Raw genomic sequence first — 14992 nt, 5'->3', positions numbered from 1 at the left:
ATATAAAGAGGCCCAGACCATGGATATCTTTGGAGGCAATTTATTCCTGACAGCGAGTGGCAAAAACAGAATCCTCTGTCAAACACAACCATACAAACTCAAGCCCCTCTTCCACCTAGCGCAGCAGCAAAAGGGCATCATGTTACATTCAATTAAGCACAATGGAACACAGAAAACATACCTGACAGCAAGTGGCAAAAATAAAATCCTCTGTCAAACACAACCATACAACCCTGAGCACCTACATTAATTAAGCAACACAAGAATATGTTAGCATAAAATGAACATAGCCTAACAGTGCTAAAACATGAAAATTACCACAAGAGCAATGTCACTTACTTCTTCCACAGAGCACAACAGCAAAAGGGGAGAGGTAAGGAGGGAGACGCCCCTATATAGGTGGGGTACCCCCAAAGGTGCACATAGGGGTACAGAAATTGAGTATCAAATGTTCCACATACTGAGTACGGAGGCCTTAGCATGTCAGGTAATAACAACTGAAACACATTTTGTAGAATTATAATACTTGATATTACAAATGTACATTTGACTTTGTTACACATATTACTGCTGTATGATTGACCCTGTTACATATAAACTAATAAAAATGTGGTCAGAATTATTAGATACCATTTCTGCCAATAGATGCCCGTAAGTCCTACACATTGGACCTTTAAGTTGTGTAGCCTACTTTATATAATTTTATTATATTATATTAATTTTGGTCAGGCTCACTTTATTGTGGAGAAGTGACACAGTGCCTTCAAACTAAAAATGTAAATGCTAAATGGACTGCATTTAGTATTATCATTATTATTTTAAAAAATGTTATCAGTACATCAAAATGTAAATATACTACAGTTACTCTCCCCTCTTACAAATCGATTTTTTTTAAATACTAAGCTGACCCCACCTCATTACTTTTAACACCAGTCTTTGACTGAGCTTGTATCGTCCCCACCCACTAAACGTCACATCTGTTCAGCTCGAGCTGTCAAAGAAATATCCGCCTGAGTTTCACTTTGTTGAAACCTCCAGACCGGCAACAAACCCGCAATTACGACTGCACCTGAAGGCAGCAGTGGATCCTGGCACTCGTTGAGCTCAGGTGGAGAAAAAAAAAAAAAAAAGACCATAACATTATTTTGCCTTTCGCCTATGGCTGGCATGGTAGAGAATCCTCAGTAGTTGTTTTTTATCTTCAACTTTAAGGAGATTCAGCAGAGTTTTTCCTTTATTTTATTTATTTATATTAGTCCCGCGGTGAGTGGCCCGGTGTCACGCATGGCTCCCCGGGCGGTCTGGCTCCTGGTCGCGTTGTCCGGTGTCCTGAATGTGCGCTCCTGCTGGGCTTATACCTGTCCTGCCATCTGCCGCTGCAGCGCAGACACTTTTCAGTGCAGCAGAGACACTCAGCTGGCCTCTCGGGCAGAAGCAGCATCCGTGCCTCGACTGTAAGTAACCCAACTTTTAGCCCAGCTTTAGTATTGGTAGTATATCAGTCTAAAAGCTGTGTGATCCTCCTGCAGAGGGTCTGAGATACTTTACACTGAGCCCATCTGTGGTAGCTACTTTAAGGACTCTACTTATTCTTCTTCTGGGACTTACTGTGTCTGGCTTCTTACTAACTTTAAATATGTTTTATTTCCCCTACTCTCACTTCAATATTCCTAGAAGAAATTTTGGTTAAACCTAACTGAAGTATTATAAATGTGATTGTTAAGAATTGTTTTAGACATTTTTTGGATTCTATAGTTCCCTGTTCACTATTGAGGCTATCAACTTTATTTCTAAATCTTACAGAAGGCTCAATCATCTGCCCTTGAAAGAAGTCCCAACTCATGCATTCAAGGACCTGGTCAACATTACAGTAATGTAAGTTTCTTGTTTCATATTATATGTTCTTGTTGGGTGAAGAAATATATAGTGGGTGAATTAAAGCTGGGTTTAACTCAGAAAAAGGTGACACTAACTGCTGCTGACATATAATGTAGCCTTGATGAAACTTAAAAGCAAAGAAGACCATTTAAACTTGAGCAAAAACTTTTTAAATGAGCAGATATATTATGCATTTACCCAAGTAACACAATTAATGTTGCCAGTCCTGAAATATGACATAATTTGGACATACAACTCAACCTGATATACATCTGACTGACCCTATATAATTATTATCAGTACTATATCATGTGCTTTCCACTGTAAGGAAATGTTATGTATGGCTATGTATAGGACTAAAAGAAGACATTTTTCTCTGTAGTATGAGCAATTATCCACCAAATACAGTTAAAATATACTTTCCCTGTAGCGCCACCTATTGGTCTGTGTGTGCAGAGCATTCACAGTATATCTTCTGGAGTAGAAAATAAAACTACTCTATTATAAAGTGTTGAATTGGGCAGTTTACCCAGGTATGTATGTAGGAGTGTATTGTAGCACCAGTAGGACATAGAGAAGGAGTCTACAGGACACATACACATATCCACCTGCCTCTGACACTTCACAACACAAGTCTTGAAAAGAGATCAATTTCATATTTTAAAGTATTTAATAAAACATTGTAGTATACAGTATGATTTATGTGCATACTGCTTAGTATGAAGAGTGTTTTTTGTTTCCACTGTGTTTGTGATATATGTCTTTTAAAATTACTTAAATATTGTAATGTGGACGCATGATATCTCTATTTCTGTGATAATGAAAAACTACATCACTTTCAGAAATCAAGCTTGAAGTAAGAAACAAACATCTAATATTTAGTCCTTTTATATTTTAAACACATGTATGTTATGTGTTATGACCCAATGAACTCTGACTAATAAAGACTCAACCATTGCATTGGAGATTTACCAAATGCTTGTGCAGGAAAAGCATCAGAGGAAGAGGTGAACATTTGTTCAGGACTATTAATTAAATCCCAGCACAACTGCATTTCACTTTGATGTCTTTCTCTGCAGTTTACATCCTATGCTGTGATCACCAACTCAGTGAATGCACAGTCAGGTTTTATGTAAAAGTTTCACCCACATGCTGAAGTCATCACATTTCTAACGAATGCTTTGTTTAGAATTACGCGTGAATGCCATTTAGCAGCCTTGAGGTACTTGTTCCAAACAGTAATGAGACGTAAAGTGAAAGTGAATGACCTGTATCCAGGAATCAGATGGAAATTAGTCTTTGTTAAAGGACTACTTCACCCCCACAAATGACCGTTTCTCTATCAGTTACTCATCCCGTGGTACACTGAGTTCAGGAATAAAACTTTGTTTCTCTTGCATGCTTTTACTTTGAACGAAGAATCCAAACACTGATAAAATCCTGGATAAATGAAGTCATAGGGGACATCGTTACTTCAAAGCAAGACTTAATGGACAAAAACTGTAATTTTGTTTGTGATATTGTGTTACTTTGATTATTCTGAACTAACCCTTTAAAACACTGAAGTCACACAATAAAACAAACAAACTGATCGTGGCAGTGGTAGACCAGCAACTCCAGTGTTCATTCAGTTAAAAAAAAAAACATTGTTTGGCTTACAATGAATAGATTTCTGCCAAAAAAGGCCTCTAGGCAAACTTCCCCCATGTTCCATAAGAAAAGGCTGTCTGTTTTGGAAGTACTGAGCTCATGACTAGATAAATGAAACCTGGGTTATACTGCACAAGTTGTGTGAGAGTTTGTAAACAGATGTTTTGACATAGTTTTGCTGTTGTTACACATGGACCCCATTGACTCAATTCATCAAGATTTTTTTCAGTTTTTGGATTCTTCGTTTACTGTGAAAGAATACAAGAGAAATAAAGTTTCCTTCAGGAATTCATCATAACATGGGGAGAGTAACTGATATACAAATGGTCATTTGGGGGGTGAAGTATTCCTTTAAACATGATCAATTGCTGTACAGTATATCCCACAGCTGTGACACAGTGAAGGCCAAATAGATAGGCTTTACAGTTTATTCTTTTTAAGACCAGCTGACTTGAAAGTCTCACAAGAAGACACACTACACAGCAACAAGTATCAGTAAGAATTTCAGCCAAATCTAATTACAGCTGAGTGATATATCTCACCTAGAATCAACAGACAAGTGAAAACCTAACCTCCTTCCCTCTTAATCGCTGATTAATTAGGTCTCATCTTTATCATGTTTACAGCTACTAAATACCGAGTCCTAAAGCCACCACATTATCCTGAATGGGTTTTACCGTTTAATTAACATATCACTAACAGTTTGATGAGCAGATAACATGTGTTAGCCTGTGGTGAAATAATTTTTTAGCCAGTTTGTGTCGAGTGTGTTTTAGTTTTTGCTCTGCTCCTCAGGGACAAGTGTTATCAGCCGCAGATACTTACAGTACTAAACATAATGTGTTCATTATGTTCAAATTATTATGCCTCTATCGCAAAATAGTTTTAAGTGATAAAACACATTCAGGTTGAAATGAGGTTACAAGCTGTGATCCTTGATCTTTTCAGCCTGTAGCAAGTTAGCCAATAACACCTGTGTCAAGGTAGAATGACATGTGTGTGGTTTGTCACCGCTGACGCAAACTGGAAATCACGGTGCAGCTTTGTCTAGATGTGAAAAAGCTTTTTATGAGCTGTTAGTGGTAATTATAACACTATACATAATGCAATCAGAGGAGGGCATCAAAGGAAAAATACAAGCAGTACAGATGGAGTCATTTAATTGTTGTTTTTTGTTGTTGTTGTTTGAGATTGAAGCTGAGTGACGTTAACCTAAGAAAAGTGTCGGCTGATTACAACAGAGTGGGAGAAAACGATGATTACAAGGAGCGGATGGAGAGCAGCTCGGAGAGGGAAGTCAGCCATGCCTCCATCAGAAAACAAAGTGTTCAAGGACGAATCAAGAAGTCTTGTTGACTTTGTTTGTCTCTGAACGTCTTTGTTTAGTCCTCCTTTTAAAACATCTTCACTTAGTCTTCCTGGCCCAGATGCATCCCTGATATATGTTTGGAGCTTTTCCAAAACATGAGGTGAAGCATGTGCATCATAGTGCCCTAGAAGCGTGAATTGTTGTTGGTGGTATTTTAATATTTCCCTCATGGCTTGTATCCCAGTATCAATCATCTCTGTCCTATTTCTAAAACAAGTGCATTAAAAAGTAAGTAAGGAAAGAAAGCCATAACTTGCATCACTCTTAATATTTGTTTCACTAAAACCTCATGTTTACCAGCTTGATCTGAGACATTTCAGGAGTAATTTGTTTACAGGCTCTTGTTAATCTGTTGACTGATGTGGAGCCATGTCTTTGTGCCACAGTGAGATCTCCCAGAGCGACTGCATCGCACAGATACGGAGACATGCCTTCCTCTCCCTCCGCAGCCTGGCTCAAATGTAAGTGACACTTTACCTTCCGCCACACGTCAAATTCAAACAGCATGATGAAAGAAATTATTCATTCAAACAGCTGCTACGTGTTTTGCATTGCATTTAAGTTTCACAGGATTAGTCTCTCAATTACAAAGCGCCGTGTTTAATCCTTGACTTTCAGAGCGGCTGATGTATGAATGGGCTTTTCTGTGTTTGTTTGTTGACAGCCTCAGACAGCAATATTGTAATTACTAATACTTTTCCTTATTTTTACACCTGCAGTTTAGTGCAGAATATCAACAGTCTGAGGGTGATTGAGAAGGGGGCCTTCACTGACCTGCCCAAACTGGAATATTTGTAAGTTATTCTGGTTTACATTGTCATTATGCGCCCGTTTAAACCCCACTGACCAGCAAGTGGGTCAATTATTACAGTCCCCATATCCACAGCCATGCATAGTCCAAACTCAGATGACTTTATTCCAACTTTAGTGGATAGAGCAGTGCAGGATTGAGTCCTAAAACCCAGAAATAAGTAAGCATTTTAGTACCTCTGGTTCCCTCATCTCAGAGTCAGTGGGTTCTTTTTAATGGATTTTGGTTTGATGCTTGAAACAAGGTCTGTGGTTAACACAAGCTTTTGTTTTACAACATGAAATATCTCCTCATTCATGAATTATGAAGCTTTTATGTGTCTTAAAAAAGATGGTTTCTAACAAGTGGCTAAATGAGACTACAGAACATCGTCACGCCGAACATGGTTTGACAGCCTGAATTATGGTGCAACTGTAGTGTAATTCCTTTAAAGTTTAACGTTAGCTTTTTACTTTGGGCGATTGCATTTATGCTTCCGAAATCATAAGAGTCGTGTTCATTTGTGGAAATTTACAAACATGTATGATAAATCTTTGTTCCCACAGAGCTTACTTTCTGCAATAATCCAAAATACAATAAAAAATCCAACTGACTTTTTATCAACTGTTTATCAATCTAGATTGCTTTGGTGCTGAGTGTAGTGTAGTTCAGTAGAAAGAAAATAATTCCTATATGAAACTGCTCGCAACAAGATCTGTGGATTATCTTGAGTAACTGGGTCATGATTTCTGGAAAGAGACATTGCTGTTGAGTTTCATTAAATGTATTTTTCCGGGCACTTTGAGCACCACAAGCCGAGTGCCATCTAGTTCCATTTTATCGGAGACAAGGCAGACATCTCTACGGCCGATATCTCCAACACTCAGCAACTCACATCAAAGCAATCTAGACTGATAAATAGCACCACAGGTAAGAGATAAAATATGTTTTTTTTTAATTTTGGGTGTACTGTCCCTTTAAATCAGCTAAGGCAATGAAGGAGAGACTGAATAGGTACCAGATATAAACAAAAAGAAACCACGGTAACATTTTCACTGGCCTCCATGCTGCTCTCTGCTGTTTACTAACCATGTTTTCTTGCATAGTCATTGACATTGTATGTGAAACACCAGTAGGAAATAAACAGACAGCCACACTAGTCTACTGAAAGGCGTCTATCGCCTCTTTTTAGTGGGTTTTTCCACGTTTAAAAACTGCACATATCTGCATGTCTGAGTGAGACAAGGTATACACAGGAAAATAAATAAAAACAAACTGCGAGATAAACTGGGGGCACTTAGCAGGCAGGGAGGGTCTAGTGAAAAATGCTGTTGAGTTGCATTGTGGGAATTGTAGGATCAAGCATTTTGAAACTGACAATCTGGACGTAGTTTTGATTCATCTTGCACTCATTGCTGCAGGTTAAATGTAAGCGGTCACAATCAGACAGTGACGTGATGTGATAAATAACATTTAACCTGAACTGGGAATTTTCTCTGACCAACTGGGACCATCTGCGGCTTGTGGTGCACTCTGTGGATTTGTTCTTATCTGCTCACGATCCTTTGTCTCTGCTGCTCATTTTTACAGGAGCATCTCCAACACAGGGCTGATACACTTCCCAGACTTCACAACTATCTCCTCCCTGGTGCCATATTTTATCCTGTAAGTAATCACATTCAAAAATAGTGTTTCTTAACTGGATTAGTGTCTTTTTGCACGTTGCTAAACTGCATGTTCTTCGTGATATAACTAAGCAGAGCCCGAGTTGTTTATTCTGAGCCTGCTTGAACTTTTATCTATCAATGTCACAATGCCACTAACCCTGCCGCAAACTCTCCGACTGGGTCACAGTTCATCAAACTGCTCTTCTTTTTGTATGAATATGCATGATTTTGTCTAACTGATAATTAAGCCAAACAGCCCGAGTGAATGTTATCTCCTCCGTGTACAGAGAAATGGCAGACAACATGAGGATTGACATCATTCCTGCCAATTCTTTCCAGGGTATCACAGAGGAGTATGTTGACATGTGAGTGCAGGAGCCAAATTTTTTTGTTACCACATTACTGGAGCTAAGGGCAACAATTTGTTAAGAATGCATTTTGATGTGTCTCATTATGCTTATGTAATTGGATGTTCAGTTTTCTGACCTTGGTGATATGGAAGGTGCACTTGACAGCAGATGTATAACATTGTGTCCTTGACAGGAACCTGGTAAGAAACGGCTTCAAGAGAATAAAATGTCACGCATTCAATGGAACCAAGCTCAACACACTGTAAGCATTGATAATGAAGTTCATTCCTTAATACTAAACAACAACATCACAGGTTGATACAGTACTTTACCGTTAAGTGTGCCGTTTGGGTTTAAGGCTTTTCTTTTCCTAATCATAAAATAACTGAATGTACCAGTAAACAAACGTTATGTAAGACTAAACAAAGATTGGATGCCCGTTGTTTTCTTGCTCTGCCCCGTCCTGCTGAATGTTGATGGGGACGAGATATGCGCAGACACCCTGCGGTCTAAAAATAATGCTCATCCTCCTCAGTGTCAAGATGAGAAAACAGAAAAGTAAATGAAAAATGGTTAGAGGGGCATTGTTGGCCATTAATGTGTCATCTTAAATTTCCTTTCATATTGCATGTTAACTGCTAAACTGCTGTTTGGACTGGAGGTCACTTGTGTTACAGTTGCTTTTTGTGTCTTTTGTAGGATTTTGAGAGACAATAGGTATCTCAGTGACATTGGAGAAGACGCTTTTGAAGGAGCCACAGGTCCGAGTTCACTGTGAGTGGCAATAATTCAAGTTAATAAAACCTAAGAGAATGTCATGACAATGTTCTGGAAGTCAACTGAAAAATCAGTGGTAAAAAAACATTTTTAATTTTTGTTTGCCATCTTTTGTCTTTTTAGATAACGCTCAGTAGAGACATGACAAGAAATTGGGGTTAATTTGTAATTTTGACGATGTAGTTCAACAATGCAGAGCTAAGCTGAAGCACTTTATATATGCAGATTAAAGAAATACATCATATTTTGTAAACTGAATATATGATTTAATATAAAAATCTTCACCTGCAAATAACCAATTACTATATCTATACCAGAGGTGCTCAAGTTTTGATGACTCAGTGACAATTTAGGAAGCCAGCATATCACTGAGGGCTATGCAGGTTCAGGACTTATGGTGTCAGCCACTTTCACCAAGCAGTCCTGCACAAACTCTCCATCACAACCACCTTAACCAGCCACATAGCTTGCCTGTGTTACACCTTCACTACTTTTCTCAAGATTTGCGAAGACTGACTGTTTGGCAGATGAGTCTTGTTGAAACTGTTCAACCTTACGTATGCACTTTTTTTGTTTAACATTTATGTCCTAAAAGTTCTTAAAGTCTTAACATGTCCCCTGAGGTCTGTAAATCCAGGGATTCCCAACTGGTGGGTCGTGGTCTAAAAGTGGGTCACAGGGCCATTCTGAATGGACCACAAGTGACTCACGAGAGTGTCAGGTTTGTAAAAAACACACCTTATTTTGAAGTACAGTGAATTTCCGGCACAGAGACTTCATTTTGAAGTGCTGTGTCCTACTGTAGAGTGACTGACTAATGAACAGCTACTAATGATGCTAAATAGATGAAACTGTGTGGACCTTGAACTAATGACTAAGGAGAAATCTGGACCCAGTGGTTGGACTAGTTTAGAACCTCTGTGTTAATCCATTCACTCCATAAGAGTAGATCCATTTTTCCTGAAATCTCCTTTTCGCCTCAACCATACAGTATATTTTCTGTGGTGGCTCCACATTAAACTGCAGAGCTGTCCATTGAAATCACTAATTTTAGCTAACAGCACTAGCACTGATACTGAATGAAATTCCCGCAGCAATCACAAGGTGCCACTTGTTGCCAAACAGTCAGTAGCTTTCCACAGGTTGTAATCCTAACTTGACAGACACTTGTTAGGGGGGCACAGTTTGATGCAGTAACCAAGTAGTATGCTAAATGTAAGATATTTATAGTTAAGTATTGAAATGGACAGTGGATGATTAAAAGGGCTGCCTTTGGCCTGCAGGCTGCTCTTCAGGCAGATATGATCTGTATTATGCTAAATTTATATTGTAGGCATAAAAAATGAAATACTTGTGTAAAGCACTTGTACCTGAAAATGACCCTTAAGTAACTACTTTTAACCTCTGTTGAGAATGAACCAGTCCTTGAAATAAAAAAGGCAGGAAATTCATGATTGTGAAGTTAAATACGAGAGAGGACAGTCACACGGTCGCTATCTTTTGTTGCTTAAATCAACAGAATTAAGGCGACCATATTTGAACTGGGCCAGTGAGGCAAGATTAATATTCATAACAATGTTTATCATTTTATTGTATAAACATTAATGCGGTGACAGCCTGTCTGTGTAAACAACCAACAAGGCAAGCAGGACTACTGCATACTGATTAGTGAGCAAATAGCCCAGTCTGCCGGGCATACAGCTTGCAAGGTCTCCGATTGTAAGCAACTCCATGTTGGAGATATGAAATTTCCTCTTATCTTGCTTATGAATTACAGTTGTTGTATTCACTGACACGCAGGAAAAGCCAAAGGTCTTCCTTTTGCTTGTGCAGGGTCCAGAGTGGTACTTCTGGGTATTTTCAGACTTAATGAATGCCAGGTTACAAGTAATACAATCCAATGCTTTTGTGTAAAATGTACTCAGTCCTCAGTGTCAGTTATTACACCCTCTGTTCTATGATGAAGTACTTTTTATTGTGAGTGAGCATCTCTCTGGAAGGACCTTGATTGCTTGATGAATATAAAAACTAAATTGTGGCTTGGCTGACGCAGTCTGTAAAACTCAACCAGCACCTGTGGGAGATTCAGCAGATTTGCCTTAAACAGCATCTTTTACCATCATCAATAAAACACCAAATGATGGCTCTTCTTGTGGGAAAGACTGACTTTGTAGCCCTCCAACAGACAAAATAGACCGCAGCCCTTCTAGTGGCTTGTAGTTGTCCAATGCCTCAATGAAACACTGTAATTTATTGGTTAATTTTATTAATCTTTATTGAAATATATGTCTACGTGTGTGATTTCAGGGATGTTTCCTCCACAGCTCTGAGTTCCCTCCCCCCTAAAGGACTGAGGCAGGTGAGGTTTCTAAAGGCCATCTCTGCCTTTGCTCTGAAGACCCTCCCTCCACTGGAGAGCCTGGCTGAGCTGCTGGAGGCCGAGCTCACGTACCCCAGCCACTGCTGCGCCTTCCACACGTGGCGTCGGAAACAAAGGTAACAGACGCCTGCTCCCGGTGATGTGGCGAATCCATTCACATCTGCATAAAGAACAAAAGCTCTGTCCAATGAATACAGATCATCAGTTTGGTAATTAGCAGTTGGGTCTATTGACATTTTGTCTGGTCTAACCTTTTCCCTTCTTTTTTTTTTTTTAAAGGGAAAGCGCCTTAAAGAACTTCACAAAGTTTTGTGACCTCAGCCAAACTGATATGTAAGTTAGTTCACTAACCACTGATTTAATGATTAACTTTTTTTTGAAAAAGTAAAAACCCTCTCTAACATTATAAGGAGGCTTTCACATCATCAGCGTGGGCCTGAGTACACTTCACCCTAAAGTTCAGTTTGTTTGATTAGTGTTAACACTGTGTTCTGTACCCATGCACGGTTTGTTGATTTGTGCCTTGATCCATTTGAAAAGGTGATGGAGTATGGCTGGTGTTCTTGGATATGGTTCATATCTGGTGATAAAACCAAAAAGAAAGAGGACCCGGGAGACATAGATACGCTCCCAGAATTTGAGATGATCTAATCTAAATTATACTTAGTGGAATCATATTTTTCCTATGGACTGGAAGTTACAGTTGGCAAAATCATGGACAAAATAATAAAAGGATGCACCCTGTTTACTAAATATTCTATCCATCCAAGAGCTGTCACTGTCACTTCATATGACACATTTGATATATATTGACACATTTTAAAGGCACACTATATGATATTCAAAGCGAATGTATGATTCAGATTGTCTGCAAACGTGGGGGTGGCAGAGCCGATGGTTAGCAGCTAACAGTGACAACAGCGCAAACAGTGCTAAATAATGGAAACAGTGCTGACAGAGCTAACTGTGTTAAACTAGGGGGGACTGGAGGGCAGGCACTATGCTTCCAAGACAACACCATCTGGACATCAGGGTTAGCTGCCATATTAACTCAGTGTAGAGCAGCGGCAATAAGCTACCTAGTGGGATACGCACACAGGACTCACATTCACCCATGACCAGACCACCTACCACAACAAAGAACAGAGAAGCTCAGATTACAACACACAGAGGTGGTGTGACTTCATTCTCTGCCGAGGAAGCCATTACTACTGTTCCACTACTGTTTATCTTTGCATAGCAAATAGTTGTTTGCGGCCATATTAAATTAATTCTTTGAACATCACATAGCGCTCCTTTAAAGTAATTGTTGATGTAAATCTATAATTAAAGAGAAAAATAAACACCTAATACAGAGGTAGAGTGAGGGGAACATTACAAAGATGCTTCCCTGCACTCCTAAACATTGGAGTGCCCTATCTTACCAAAAAACATGATAAAATGTAAAACACATAAACATCCGCCTTTTCTGACTCATCTTCACCCTATAATTTTCATATGGTTGCTTAAATGCAGATCATTTTCCTTGATCAATTGCTCTGAGATTTTTCTCGTAATCTAAACATCTGTGTGTCCCTCAGAGAGCCCACTGCAGATGGTGTGAATCTTATCGATGACATCAACTTTCAGTATCCAGACCTGGAGTTTGATTGCTTGACCAGCCCCTTCGTAAAGTGCACGCCAAAGCCAGATGCTTTTAACCCTTGTGAGGACCTGCTGGGCTTCCCCTTCCTGCGCTGTCTCACCTGGATAATTACAGTGTTCGCTGTGACTGGCAACCTGGCTGTTCTGGCTATGCTCCTAATTAGCCACCATAAGCTGACCATCTCCAGATTCCTCATGTGTAACCTGGCCTTCGCTGACCTGTGCATGGGGCTCTACCTAATGCTCATCGCCTTCATGGACTACCGCTCCCGACACGAGTATTACAACCACGCCACGGACTGGCAGACAGGGCCTGGATGTGCCATAGCGGGGTTTTTGACAGTGTTTGCCAGCGAGCTGTCAGTATATACATTGACTGTGATTAGCCTTGAACGCAGGCACACCATCACTCATGCCATGCATGTCAACAAGAGGCTGCGGATGCATCATGTGGCAGCCATAATGGGGGCAGGCTGGGGCTTCTCTCTGCTGGTTGCTCTGCTCCCTCTTGTGGGGGTCAGCAGTTACAGCAAAGTGAGCATCTGTCTGCCCATGGACATCGACACACAAGGCTCTCAGATTTACGTGGTCGCTGTGCTCATTCTCAATGCAGTCGCTTTCCTGTTGGTCTGCTACTGCTACATATGCATATATCTGAGTGTTCGTAACCCAGAGCACTCTACCCGTAACGGAGACACCAAGATTGCCAAGCGTATGGCTGTGCTAATTTTCACAGACTTTCTGTGCATGGCCCCAATCTCCTTCTTCGCCATCTCCGCAGCCCTGCGCATGCCCCTCATAACCGTGTCTCACTCAAAGATCCTGCTCATCCTTTTTTATCCCATAAACTCCCTCTGCAACCCTTTCCTGTACACCCTGTTCACACGGGCTTTCAGGAAGGACGTGTGCCTGTTGCTGAGTCGCTGTGGCTGCTGCCACGCCAACGCTGACTTCTACAGGTCACAGACTCTGGCTTCACACCTCAACTGTACCCAAAAAACATCCAACAAAAAGCATCACTCACTTAGTTTCTATACCTTTCACATTAAGATGAAGGACTGCTTCCTGAATAAGGGAGCGACATGACCTGCAACACTGAGCTATTTATTATGAACTTAAAGGCAGCATCTGCTGTTAAACATGGAGCACTTCAACATTTAGGGTCAAGGTGAAGAGATTCTTAGTACTGTATGCGTCAGATCACACTTGACTAGTTTACAAAGTATGAATTTCATCCGGCAGAACCAAGACACTTCAAATTGGAGACAACAGGTGCCGCAGCCTCCATTTCTGCACATGTAATGTGGTACAGAGACGCAGACAGAAGCAGAAGAAATGCAGAACATGTATAACAGGCCAGTTCACACAGCCGTCCTTAAGCACTGATGATCATTTGTGTTAATAAGATCAAGATATATATTTAGCACTTGTGTCAGATGTTACAAAGAAGAGACATTTAGTTCTATTAAAGATCAATACACTGAAAATATTTATTATTTTGTCGTTAGAAAGGTTAAGATTTTAGGTTTTAATACAATGAGGTGAATGGGATCAAATGCAGTCTTGCTTCAGCTCATCAGAGGTGAGTTTTAGTGCCATCTGTTGGGTTGTACTCAGGAGACATTTGGCCTGGGAGACTTGAAGACTGCAGACATGCAAGAGCAGCCACAGAGACTCAGTTCAAGTTGGAGCTTGGTCGACTAGAAACATTTCTGCTGTTCAGACTGTTTGAATGATTTCAGATATTTTGATTAAAAATGTGGTCAACTATTTATGCTTACCATCTTTTGCAATTGGTTTGCCAGTTTTGCTAAAAACACTTCTCAGCTCAACTTTTACCGCTGACTTTCAGAGAAAAGTTGCACATAGGGTCCACTCTAGGTCAGTGCGACCTTGCTCAACACATCAATGTGTAAAATAGCATCTGATTTATTTAACCTGGTAAACAAGAGATCACATTTTGGTGTTGCCTCAAATCTCTCCTCTGTGGCACAGAGTCTTTATATATTATACAGGAGATCTGCACTTTTGACTCAGCTGCACACCGTTTCCTAAAGTTGTTCCCAACCTCATTGGCTTGTGGGTTGCAAATTTTTCCCCGTTGACAGAATCACTTTCAGTATTATCCAGTCATTTTGAGGAGTAGAAATATGTTTCTCTTATTTCATATTCTGTCAATAATCCTCCGCTCCCTACTCCCAAGTTAGGAACCAGTGCTATAAAGTAAAGTACACTATGCGTGATGGTGCATACTACACTAGTTTGGACATATTTGAAGCCAGTAAACAAGAGACAGTTTTAAACAAAGGAAAAGCAACCAGGCCTGCACAAAAGAATGTCACTAAAATTTTGACAACACTGCCAATGTCAAAATGTCAAAAACATTTTCCGAGGATTTTTCACTGATTTGTTGTTTTGTAAATTGTTTCTGGAGCTGTCACAGCACCCTTTATATTTCCTCTCCAGCTGTGAGCAGCTAGCTTGAGT

General features: G+C 40.0%; 1 protein-coding gene across 2 annotated transcripts; it reads left to right on the top strand.

Moving 5' to 3' along the window:
- Positions 1-1039: 1039 nt before the first annotated feature.
- Positions 1040-14302, top strand: LOC126406658 (lutropin-choriogonadotropic hormone receptor-like). Of its 2 annotated transcripts, XM_050071091.1 has the most exons (12): positions 1040-1108; positions 1257-1454; positions 1804-1875; positions 5284-5358; positions 5617-5691; positions 7278-7352; positions 7642-7719; positions 7898-7966; positions 8404-8478; positions 10789-10977; positions 11141-11194; positions 12442-14302. In XM_050071091.1, the coding sequence occupies exons 2-12, from the start codon at positions 1285-1287 to the stop codon at positions 13589-13591; spliced, it is 2082 nt and encodes a 693-aa protein (XP_049927048.1). In that variant the 5' UTR covers positions 1040-1108; positions 1257-1284; the 3' UTR covers positions 13592-14302. The 2 variants fall into 2 exon arrangements, with proteins under 2 accessions (XP_049927048.1, XP_049927047.1); XM_050071090.1 differs by having other exon boundaries at positions 1047-1454.
- The last annotated feature ends 690 nt before the right edge of the window (positions 14303-14992 follow it).

This window comes from Epinephelus moara, chromosome 19, assembly GCF_006386435.1.
Source record: "Epinephelus moara isolate mb chromosome 19, YSFRI_EMoa_1.0, whole genome shotgun sequence".
In the NCBI taxonomy this organism is placed as follows: domain Eukaryota; kingdom Metazoa; phylum Chordata; class Actinopteri; order Perciformes; family Serranidae; genus Epinephelus; species Epinephelus moara.
Note: the sequence above shows the minus strand (reverse complement) of the source record. Positions and strands in the feature narration are given on the sequence as shown.